The sequence below is a fragment of the Dreissena polymorpha genome, chromosome 3, assembly GCF_020536995.1.
Source record: "Dreissena polymorpha isolate Duluth1 chromosome 3, UMN_Dpol_1.0, whole genome shotgun sequence".
Lineage (NCBI taxonomy): Eukaryota > Metazoa > Mollusca > Bivalvia > Myida > Dreissenidae > Dreissena > Dreissena polymorpha.
The window spans coordinates 108,553,648-108,567,007 of NC_068357.1; the positions used below are offsets into that span (position 1 = coordinate 108,553,648).

Sequence of the window (13,360 nt, forward strand, 5' to 3'; positions counted from 1 at the left end):
CCTCGATGCAGTAATTTATATTCATTCACCAATATATGTAGAAATGTATCCAAGAAAATGAGTATTCTTTGATTTATAGCGTGACATAAATATGTTACGACTCTGGTTGACTTTCGATACAGAGTTGGCTTCAGAGTACAGGTATGTCAATACCATATAAATTGTACGCTTAAGTTTCTTTAGCTAATATTTTTCTAATGTTGACAGACCATTGACATTGCTGGGGTTTGTTGATTTAAAGACTTATTATCATCACGGGCAGAACAACATTATAGACATTAAACAGCGCGTCATTAAGTAGACAACAGCTGCACAACTGTATGGTAAAAGGTAAATATGTATCTTAATAATTATGTTGACAACTAGCTTACGTAGCAACGTCCGAAAATATGAAATATCCGACATGTATTTCAATATTTAAAATTCAAGATATAATGACGACTGAACTGTTTTACTTTTAGGAAAAAACGGTAAAACTATGTTGAAAATGAAACACAACAAACTAAATACTTATCTGTTACGGCTAAACGACTAATTATCCCAATATAACACTGTCATTGAATCGCACATTTCAATTATAATTATTCCCCTTGAAAGTTAATGCATATTGATATAACGAATTCATCAAACGTTATCAAACATTAGTAATTTGAATTGCATCGGATTCGCACAATATTATGTGGATGTAAATCCGATCCGGTTGTTGTTTATGTGTCAAGCTCATTTTGTCAGTGACTGAGTAAGATATAATAAATTTCTTCCGTAGTAAAATCTACTGTAAAGTACACAATGATACTTACGTAATTCTGTCGTATCCGTCTGAATAAACATCCGCTGCACAAAATATAGACATTTGTATTAATGATAATTAAACACAATCATATTTTCTGTGTTTATTGAATTAATAACACTGAGTTTCTTTGTCGCGTTACAAGATGGCGGATGTCTAACGCTGTTTGTGAAGTGACGTCACAATGTTTATCTGTGCGCGTGCCCTTTCCCATAAAAGTATTTAAACACAAAATACTCGAAAACTTGATTTTTGCCAGGTATAACGCCTATGCCAACAGGTAGATCGCATTCTTGTCCATATACATGTCAAATTTCAGCAAACGTGTTCGGCCAGTTTTCAAGGCGCTCAAATCGCGGCTATATGCCTCAACTTAACGAAACTTAGCCCCCTTTATCATTCGTTCGAATGAACGTCATCAATGATGACGTCCAATACATCACTCATTCCATATTCCTATATTTTAACATTATACATACTTCTCAAGAACGAGCCATTATGATAAAAAAAACTACTATAGTATTCAACTTTACTTGAAAACACTGAAAGTTTGGAAGAAATACAAGATATCGCCTTTGCTTTTTTTACGGAAGGTCTCCGAGTTCTCGTCTTGATTTCCACATAACCAAGGTATTCTTAGGAAAAAATTACAGAAACTGTGCAATTTTGACCACAATTAGTGAAACGGGCTTTTGTTCACTTTGCGTGGGATACAGCCATTACCACAAATAATCTCGCACGCAAACACACACAAAAATCACAGTGTTTCGATTTCAGTCTATGTGATACCAAATTAGCGCCGTCATGTAAATTTCCTACGAATCCTCTCGGGATACCATAATCTTGTTAGGTTTTGTTAATGTGTTGTGAATCACAATTTAAAAAAATAACGTTTTTCAGAAGCCTTAATATGGTTTCGGTGATTCATAGATTCTAATATACTCATAAGTATATAAAAGTAGTATGTCAAAATGTGAAATGTCTATTCGTTGAAACATAATGTTTCATAGATAACAGAATTAAAGTATTTTGTGTCACAATCCATATCTCATAATAAATGTATTACAGGTTGGATGTTTAAAACTTACTAAGGAAAGTCAGTTATCATTAATACGTTAGATTGTAACCATACTTTATGTAAAAGAATAGGGCATAAAAGGTCGCTTACCTGGGACTCGAACGGACTGAAATGTTCTGTTTAGCTTTCGTAACCATTACATATATAAGCCAAGCTTCTAATAGAACGAATGTTCTGAGAAAGGTTCGTTGTTTCCTGACAACAAATATGACTTGAAGAGAGTACACAGTGTTACAATTAAATTATATAAGGCTAACAGCCATGCCTCTATATGGTAATGCTTTGTGTTTAATAAAAATCAAGAGGGGTTTATTTAGACCATAGACAAATTATTTAAACAAGCTTGGCAGATGAACACTCTATAACGGAACATAACAAATGCAGAATATAATATTATGTATAAGGGAAGTATTAAGAAAACAAATAACCTCTGGAATGTGGACACTTGACTCCAGGATCATGATTTGAACGAACATTCTAGAGGACCACCGGTTCACAACAAAAACCGATCTTCTGTACAATGCAGTTTCAGATGAGAGTTATGTTTAATCTATACATATAAGAGAACAAAATAACCTACAGGGAGGGTCAGGATTTAACCCCTGGGGCATGATTCGAACAATCTTTGTTAGAGGACCACCATACAACGTTACATAACAAAGCCGAGTTTCGAGGAAAAGGTTTTAAAGGTTTTAATATATGTATATAAAAAAACGAAGTTTTACCACAAGGGCATGATTTATTTTAAATTGATAGATTAAAACCTTGCGATGTTATTCAATCAAATAACAAAACTTTTGTCCTTGCGGTTTCATATATGTTGTTATTTTATACTATTGACATAAAAGAGAAATAAGCTGTCCCTTTTGTAGGGCTCATTTGATCACAGTGTCGTGAAATGAACATTTTATATGCCAAATATCTCACCTCCGTGTCTTGTCGCTGGAGATGAGTTTAAAACAAAGTCTATATAACTCATGTGATCTTTGAGCGTAGCGAATTTCTACTCCATGGTAATGATTAAAACAATGACAGTAAAGGTATAATAGCCGCAAATAAGACACAAACTATGTTAAACGGCTGACCAATGTGGTTTCCGATGTTTTTTTAATTTGTTATTGAAATAATCTAATCCCATCTCCTATATATCGAAATCACCGGGATAATGTGAACATATATTGCGTCGAAAGCGCGTCACAGCGTCAACCATGAATCATTTCAGTGCATTTTCGTTAAAAACTGTCTAGGGGATTAGGAGGGGTGTTCGTTTGAGGAAAAGTTTATGCACGCACTATGTGCTCAGGTGAGCTAATAACCAACGAAGACTGTGCGTGCTATATATGAGCTGGATACGATTGATTGCAAAGGGAAACTTTGAGACCCATAAATCATTCAATAAACCACAATAAGCTTCAAGAGAAATTACTCATTAAATGACATCTTACACTAATGTTTCATATATATCAATTGTACAAATAAACATCGAAAAACGAAAGTAAATTTTTACTCAAAATTAAGAAGGTAATTTTTCAATGATAAAATCGTTAATGAAGTCAGTGTAATTCTCTTTGAAGCTACGAACACATTCAAACCTATTCAGCAATTCCCCGACACATAAAGAAATTTATCAAACTGATCATAATGACTTTATCTGCTGTATTGAATTTATATCTTCCTGAGTGGAAAAAAACTAAGGGAAATTCGTTACAAACTCAACATAGTATGTCTTTCTATATTTCATTCATTTTTTTAAGTACACAGACTGAGCAGCTGAATATTTACTGAATGTATCTGTATTACCTTACGCCTGACCTCAGAAATTAATGACACGCACGTAAATATCAGTAAATGCTCAATCGAACGTCTTAATGACAAGAAAATATATCCGATTAAGGCTTGAGACATCACCTTTCTGTGTGTAAGAAGCAATATCGACAGATTAGAGAGGAAACGTACGACCGCGAACATATGTTACGAAACGTACAATCCGCGAGTTATCAATAAGACTTTACATGACAAGCGAGAGGGTCGAGAAAGTTCAGCTGGCTACATGTAGCAACCTCAATCAATCTGGAAGCGACAGCTGGTGGCTACAAACGCCCCATCAATGCCATCCGCCCGCACCGTTTGTGATGAATGCATGTCAAGTCATTAACGCGAATAAATCCTGCTGTAGCCAAGACTACGAGATACAGAAGCGTTTTAGGGTCGTTTCACTTGAATGTTTTTATATCGTGGTACACGAAACTAAATGTTGAAGTTCAACCGTGAAACATGTACACGTGAACAGAGTATTACGTTCAGATCGTTAAATTTGGTGTCATATATAAACAAGAAACCGTCGAAGACGGGTGATGCTCCCCAAAGTTTTTTTTTGTCACAATATAGCACTATATATTCAGATAAAAGGAAACGTCTTGTGGGGCATAACTTTGGACAAAATAATACGATGGATGGTTTAGCAACTTAAAAATTTCAAAGGGCCATAACTCTCTAAATAAATAATCTAACCAGAACCCACAAATAACATGCGCATCTCCTCAAGGTAGTTAAGCTTTATTGAATTCCAGTCAGTAGTTGGGGAGAAATAGCCCGGACAAGAATTGCACTATATGTACAGTTTATAAAATATTTCATAGGGCCATAACTCTGTGAAAAATCATCCGACAATAACCAGCTTAGAATATGCACATCTCCTGTTGGTAGTGAAGCTTCCCATAGCTTTCATTGAATTCCCGTAATAAGTTGCTGAGAAATAGCCCGGACAAGAATTGCACTATATGTACAGCTAATGGAAAATTTCAAAGGGCCATAACTCTGTGAAAATCATCCGACTAGAACCGGCTGATAATACGCACATGTCCTCTTGGTAGTGAAGCTTCCCATAAAGCTTGCTGAGAAATAGCCCGGACAAGAAATGCACTATAGCACTATATACAGTTAATGGAAAATTTCAAAGGGCCATAACTCTGTGAAAAATCATCCGATCTGAACCCGCTGATAATATGCACATCTCCTCTTGGTAGTGAAGCTTCCCATAAAGTTTCATTGAATTCCGGTCATTAGTTGCTGAGAAATAGCCCGGACAAAAATTGTGCACGGACGGACGCACACACACACATGCACGGACAGACGAAGCGGCGACTATATGCTCCACCCAAAATAAATTTTGGGGGAGCATAACAAATCAAACACAAGATACCTATAGAAGTATTACATTGATAAATTTTAATATTTAATAGCAGTCTCATAAAACGACACCATAGAATACCTTATTGGCGTCGCACTGACGTGCGGCGACTAGTATGTAATACGTTTTTTCACTTATGGGAGAAGCTATATTAAGGATCAATGTATATATATTTGTGTTGTCAGAATAGCTTGCATAGTGGTGATTTTTTTGAGTACATTAGTGTAAGTACTGCATTTGTGCCTATTACATTTACTACAACATTTATTGCCCCTAATGCAAAGCTACTTGTTTTAATTAATAACTGATCACAGGGACAGGGCAATGATAATAGAACAGGGACTCGGCAAATACGCGAACCGGTGAAACGTTCTGATTTTGTATAAAAACAAAACTTCTTTGTTCCACTATCCTAGCAACCACCTAGTTACTAATAAAGGCGATATAGAGCGCGAAGCGCGACACGTATTAATAATTGTAATAATGAGTCTTGATAAAGGAAGCAGCCGCTTATCAATGAGGAGCACCATCACAGCACCCCAGTCTCATTACTATCAAGTCCTCATACAGGTTTTTTTAAGAACCACATATAGAAGGCCTCATGTCTGACCCGTATCTTGCCAGTGGTATGGACACTTTAGTATGGACCTTTAACCACGCTCACTATCCAGCGTTTAAACTTCCGGGCTTACGTTTAAACCGACAATTAAAAGCTTATTAATATCTTAGTTACAAGGTGATTTTTAAAGCGTTTCCGTAGTGTAGTGGTTACAGGCTCGCTTCACATGTGAGAGGCCCAAGGTTCGAGCCCTAGTAGAATCAAATTATTTTATTTGTGTTCTATGTTAACTTTTTGTTTTGATGTAGACATTTTAGTTTAAATAAATATGCTGTTTTATTGTAACCATTTTTTGTTTTTATTATGCCCATGAAATATGTGTGAGAGGGTGGGGGGGGGGGGGGGGGGGGGTTCGTAAACACCTTAAAACTTTAACAGTGTATTCATATCAATGAGTACTCAATCCCTATCGTAAATGAGCAACGTAAGAATAAGTTCAGAATCATCTCCCCTTGAAGTTGAGAAAAATATTAAATTACGCTTACAAGATGAAGCAGATTATTTAAAACCAACACAGTTCTGTTCCATTAATGAAAACTGCACACGGATGCCAGTAAAAAAAGGAAACCAATGTAAATAAAATAAAATATGAAATATTTGGGAGTTACAACACAAAATCATAGATAAAGGTTATTTGGGGGTTATAACACAACATCATAGATAATTGTTATTTAGGGGTAATAACACAAAATCATAGATAATGGTTATACCAGTATCTTTTTCTATTTGTTTAAAATAATCGGCCAATATATTAATATTTACAGTAGAAAAAAAATCGTTCCATGTAACTTCATTGAGTGCCTTTTACACTGAAATTCCCGACGCCCTTTGATGCTTTGCATCAATACTTATTTTGTACATTTATGTCTTATCAATCTTAACATTTACAGCATTATGCAGAATTGCACGTCGTATGTATTTTAAATATACATGTAGTTGTCATTTGCACAGAAGCCAACGTCTTATTTGTGTTACTTATTTTGAAGACAAAGGCAAGCAATTCCACTATTAACCACAAGTAAAATTCTGAAAACACAACAATAAGTTGCCTAAAATCGTTTAAGGCCGATATCGTTAGTTTGCATAAAGATTGAACGTGTTCAGTCATACCAAATCATTTAAAAAAGAAACGTTATCATTATAAAGAACAACACAGTTTATTTACATATCCTTTTCATTTAAGGTAAGGAGAGCACGTCGGTTAACGTTAAAAAACACTAAACAACGTCGAAAATAAAACGGTATATTTTTAGACGTTGAAAAAAAACGTCTTCTGTAAAAATGTATGAACAATAGTGCGACGAGAAATGTAATGATATGTCCACGACTGTTTTGAAAGTGCATTCTGGACTTGGAAACCGAGAAAACAATTTTTGGTTGGCCTACACCGGCGATATATCAACCAAATATACAAAGCGGGGGAGTAATGTACATTCTAAGTTACCTGAGCTGAATATACCCCGACCGCATTGACCTGGCACTAGAACTGCACAAGTATAAATTGTGTACATGGTATGTGTCTTACATGTGGATTCGTTTGTTTCTTGCATATTTTTCACAGCTTATGGGCCACAACAGTGTATACTTTTTGAGGTACGCTTGAAATCGCTTCACCTCCGAAAACTTATTTATTCATTAAAACGGTTCTATACTTTTGTTATTGGCTAGTCCGATTAACCTGCCCCTGACACTACATGCATGTGCCGGGCACAGACACAAATTCGACAACAACCTTTGGTGGGCTTTTTTAAACGACGTTAACCCTTTTCATGCTGGGAAATTTTTCGTCTGCTAAAATGTTGTATGCTAAATTTCTAAAACTAGCATTTTCTCCGATTTTTTTCAAAGAATACTATCAGAATAGCAAACAGTTTGGATCCTGATGAGACGCCACGTTCTGTGGCGTCTCATCTGGATCCAAACTGTTTGTAAAGGCCTTCACAATTCGGTTCCAGCACTGAAAGAGTTAATAAACATGCGTGTGAATATACTACGTACAATATCAAATCTGTGAATATTGTTAAATGATAATGTAACGATTCCCTTGAATAACACAACGCACCCTTTTGAATAACGGTTCACCCCATCAATAAAGGCAAGACTCTGTTTTTCTGATAGTTTGAAGTTTTGTAAGATGATGTATCAAAGTTGTAAATAACATCAAAATAATATTAAAACATAGATATCTTTTACATTTAAATTTAAGAATGTATCTTCTCATTTTAAAGAGTGTAAGCATAACAACTTACAAGTATGTCATCTAAATGTTTTGTGAATAATGAATAATTGTATGTCAGATTACGTCATGTACATTTCCTGTACAATGCATACTTGACAAGAGGATTTTAGCATGACTGCATATAAAGTATTAAGTAAGATTTGTGATGCACTTATTTATTAATGTGTTCAAATACTTAATAAACATGACACTTGCATTGAAGTAAAGTGGTTATTAATGGATTTTATTTGTTAATGATTACATTTTTAATACATGTAATTTAAATCATGGTTTTTCATGTTTTAGCAGAATTGCAATTATTGTGCAATAAGTTATGTACTCGTTGATATCAGTGTTTTGGTATGGTATCTGTCCTGAGTGTGAAGCAAGTGTCAATTTATTTATTTCGCTTGAAGTCAGTTATTGGATAAACAATATTATATTGTCCCATTTTTAAATGACAATTCATTGAAGGCTTAAAATATATTTGTTCAAGCTAAACTATTCAATAAAGTTTGTGATATTTGGGACAACTTGAGTATGATCTGAAAATTTAAATAAATTCTAAACTTAATGACTATTTTCAAAATTCGAAAAAACACCTACATAATTTTATAACTTAATAACAGTGTATATTATAATACCTATACAACTTTTTTAAACATTGATATAATATATTTTTTTATTTTAGTGTTTAATAGTCAAGATCGTCATTATTAATATGCTTCATAAGTGAATGCAACTTAAGTCTTAAGAAGAATCTTTTCTTGAAATATTTATTTGTTTCTTCTTATTCAATCTATTATGTCTATAGGTTTCGTTTGAAGCTAAAACAAATACAGGTACTCGCCATTTTAAGAGATGATTATGATGTATAAATGGTCTGAAAATTTAAAAAGTACCGGTAGTAAATTATACTGCACCTCTATCTTCTAATATTCTATGTGATGTTACAAAACACTCGAATAGTTACAAACATAAAAAACTGCTGTGTCTTTAAGAAATACACATGCCTACTTTGTGGTATCAAAGGAACATAATGATCTACATATAATGTGCAGTACTCATAACACATCTACTTGTGAGATACAGGGTTAATTACCATTTAATATCAAGCTTTTCCCACACATCAACACAGACTTAATAACAAACAGATTAGTTCAACCTGGTACAAAAAATATAATGATATTTTTATGTATCATATACAATATTCTCCACTACATTTAACTTTCCTTATTTTATCAGAAGCCAAATGAGCCAATGGTGACTAGTGTTCTGAAATTTTTTAAAATCAACATAAATATCACTTCGAATATGATAAAAAATATTCTGAAACTACAAGCATGTTCTACAAGAAAAAAAAGATACTCATTTTGTTTAGAGCAAAGCGCTGAAGCACTATGCAGATGTCATATGTGCAAGTTTTAATGGATCTCTTATATGCAGCTGAAAGTATATAAAGCACTTAATCCTTGACCATTAAATTTTCTCATATGAACACTCTTTGTACCAACAACCAGAATGAATGTTATTGGGCAACAAAATGCTTACATCCTATGCATATTTTTTAAACAATATCTGCCCTCATGTTCTTCTTGACAGTGAGGGATTGGAGTGAGATCTGTTTAAATTAACTGAACTTTCACTGACAAGAACAAGAATGGTGTAACCATCCTTACAAATGTCAGTAGTTGCAGATTTCTTGCTCCCATTCTTCGGTCCTCAATCCATGCCATCGCAGACTCATATTAAAATAATGCTTTATGTTGCAGCATAATTTGCTTTACAATGACCTGAAAGGAGACGGGAAATTAAATAAGACGGATTTTACATCTGCAAAACCAAGATTACAGTATGCTGTTCTAGTTCCAATAGAAAACTTTTGTAAGCTTACAGATTGAACAAGACAAGACTTAACGCAAACACATTTTATATTCATGAACAAAGTGCTGCATTTTTTGGCAGATCCCTTTTTCATCAACCAAGTGTGACATAAAGTGTACGGTTGAGCGCTCTAAAACAGGTTTAACTCCCTAATGCTTTGCATTGACTGTTCTATTCATTTTTTAAGCTTTGTGGGATGTGTCTAAATGGTAGCACTTGTGTTCTGCGTAACACAGTTTTGTAATAGGTTCCTTTTCATAATCAACCACATGTTATAATGTTCCACTCACTCCTGTGGCTGCAAAGGAAATCTCCCTTGTTTCTATTTGTACAGCATGATCGCGATAAAAAAGGCGCACAGTTTTAACAATTCATGCCCATCCACGCAGAATGTCGTAACAATCAGCAAGTTATTAAAGTCATGTTAAAGACAGTTGATAAAAAAAACACAACCGAATTTTCAACAAAGGATAATAAATTGACACATGGTCATATCGTAGGAGCAGTGCACGCAAGTTTGACGGACGGACAGATATAAAAAATCAAGCTTACAAGCTATTCCTCAATATGAATATATAATCAAACAGACAGGACACAAATATCCACATATTTAGACTGATTCCTATAATAAGATACACTTCAAATTATGCCAAATAACATACACTTATAATTCTTAAATTTTGTCTGAATATTAACTTACAAATAAATTCTGATACTGGGTCATTCCCATCGTCTGATCGCAGTTTGCCAGTTATGCCTTCATTTTCAATAAGTGGCAAAAACAAGTTCACAAACTCTTGCGTATAGGGTGGCGCAATCACATCAAGAACCTGTTAAATGGACAAAAAAGAACTCATATGTTTGAACATGTAAGAACTTTAAGGTAAAACATAAAAAAAACTCATATGTTTGAAACTGTAAGAACTTTATGGTAAAACAAAGTGTTCTCACTTTTCAAATCGAGATAAGTTTACATTTAACATAAGGGCAATTTATGCCAGACTTTTAACTCAGTTTTGAATATCAATATATTGGTAACTAATATATATTTTATTCAAAATATGCTTACATTTTACTGTTTTAAGCCTTCAATATAAATGAAAACCATTCCCTAAATCATCATCATTTACTTTTAATAAAGTATGCATTCATGCAATAAGAAAACATTTACAAATATAAAAATGCCTCTCACATTTTCATGTATGTTTTAGAAGCAACAAGAGCTGTGTTTGTGAAACACGATGCCCCTTCTTCTCCATTTTGAAGCCATATATTTGACCTTTGACCTTGAAGTATGACCTTGACCTTTCACCACTCAAAATGTGCAGCTCCATGAGATACTCATGCATGCCAAATATCGAGTTGCTATCTTCTAGATTGCAAAATGTGACCTTGACCTTTTACCAATCAAAATGTGCAGCTCCATGAGATAAGCATGCATGCCAAATATATAGTTGTTATCTTCAATATTGCAAAATTTGACCTGACACCTTGACCTTTGACCATTCACCACTCAAAATGTGCAGCTCCATTAGATACGCATGCATGCCAAATATGGAGTTGCTATCTTAAATATTGCTTAATTTGACCTTTGTTCTTGACCTTTGACCTTGAAGGATGACCTTCACCTTTCACCACTCAAAATGTGCAGCTCCATTAGATAAGCATGCATGCCAAATATTGAGTTGCTATCTTCAATTTTGCAAAATTTGACCTTTGACCTTGAAGTTTGACCTTGACCTTTCACCACTCAAAATGAGCAGCTCCATGAGATAGGCATGCATGCCAAATATCAAGTTGCTATCTTCAATATTGAAAAAAAATGACCTTTCGCCTTGACCTTTGACCTTGAAGGATGACCTTGACCTTTCACCACTCAAAATAAGCAGCTCCATGAGATACACATGCATGCCAAATATCAAGTTGCTATCTTCAATATTGCAAAAGTTATGACCAATGTTAAAGTTTTCAGACAGACAGACAAACGCCATATATTTGACGTTTGACCTTGATGTACTACCTTGACCTTGACCTTTCACCACTCAAAATATGCAGCTCCATGAGATACACATGCATGCCAAATATCAAGTTGCTATCTTAAATTTTGCAAAAGTTATGGCCAATGTTATAGTTTTCGGACGGACGCACAAACTGACGGACTTACAGACAAATCAACTGCTATATGCCACCCTACCGGGGGCATAAAAACAACCAAAATTGAAGATGATTTAAAACAAAAATTTTAAAATGACTCATTTGATGTCTTTCTGTGATTAATAAATGTTATAATGACATTTTGGGGGCAACAGTCAATGAATGTTATCTTGCAACAATTATTTCTTAGATCCAAATTATAACAAGGGACAAAATTGTCACAAAACCAGGTTTTCATTGTGAAAAACAAATCTGATAAAGGGAGAAAACTCAAACTGAACTTTTGAAATGACCAAAAAAAATTAACCCCCTTTGTAAGTTTTTTTTTTTTTTTAAATCTATTTTTAGTCGTGGCGACCTTGACATTGGAGATATTGACGTGATTCTTTCGTGGGACACACCGTCCCATGATGGTGAACAAATGTGCCAAATGATTTTAAAATCTCACAATGAATGACATAGTTATGGCCTGGACAAGCTCATTTATGGCCATTTTTGACCTTTGAACTCAAAGTGTGACCTTGACCTTGGAGATATCGACGTAATTATTTCGCGCGACACACCGTCCAATGATGGTGAACAAATGTGCCAAATGATTTTAAAATCTGACGATGAACGACATAGTTATGGCTCGGACAAGCTCATTTATGGCCATTTTTGACCTTTGAACTCAAAGTGTGACCTTGACCTTGGAGATATCGACGTAATTTTTTCGCGCGACACACCGTCCAATGATGGTGAACAAATGTGCCAAATGATTTTAAAATCTGACAATGAACGACATAGTTATGGCCCGGACAAGCTTATTCCGCCAGCCCGCCAGCCAGCCAGCCCGCCCGCATTCGCCAATCTAATAACCAGTTTTTTCCTTCGGAAAACCTGGTTAAAAAAGGTCATTATTGTGTTTTGACGCTTTTTTAGAAGACATAATTAGAACAATAACAAGTTAAATGATCTAAATTCTTAATTATACAGGTTTCTTTGAAGCTACAATTAAACACATTTTGTTATTAGAGTTAGACTTCCAGAACGACAGGATTTTATGTGTGACATACCTCTGACACAAAGTGCCTTATGAGGGAGATGTCGGTGTCCTGTCGTGTGTGCCTCTCACGGATGTAGTTGACAACTGGTAGTACACACCCACAACTAAACACGTGAACGATACGGTCCAACACCGTCTTCTTCAGTTCTAACTGAAAGAACAAACAAGTATAAAAAAGCAGTTAAAGCAGAAACTCTGTTATGGCCTTATGTCCTTAATTTTTAGATGTCACAGTTTGATGTGCATACAAGATGATATAAGCCTTGTTCTGAGAAAACTGGGCTTAATGCATGTGGGTAAAGTATCATCCCAGATTAGCCTGTGCAGTCCCCACAGGCTAATCAGGGACAACACTTTCCGTCTGAACGTGATTTTCTGTAAG

At 34.8% G+C, this 13,360-nt stretch overlaps 1 protein-coding gene across 1 annotated transcript in view; it reads right to left on the minus strand.

The window, feature by feature from the left end:
- Nucleotides 1-8,982: 8,982 nt before the first annotated feature.
- Nucleotides 8,983-13,360, minus strand: part of LOC127870944 (negative elongation factor D-like) — a 33,817-nt gene continuing 29,439 nt past the window's right edge. The window contains exons 13-15 of the mRNA XM_052413537.1: nucleotides 12,989-13,129; nucleotides 10,480-10,609; nucleotides 8,983-9,688 (exon numbers count right to left, since the gene is read on the minus strand). Of these exons, the coding sequence (XP_052269497.1) occupies nucleotides 9,657-9,688; nucleotides 10,480-10,609; nucleotides 12,989-13,129 (303 nt within the window). The 3' untranslated portion in view covers nucleotides 8,983-9,656. The remainder of the gene's footprint in view (nucleotides 9,689-10,479; nucleotides 10,610-12,988; nucleotides 13,130-13,360) is intronic.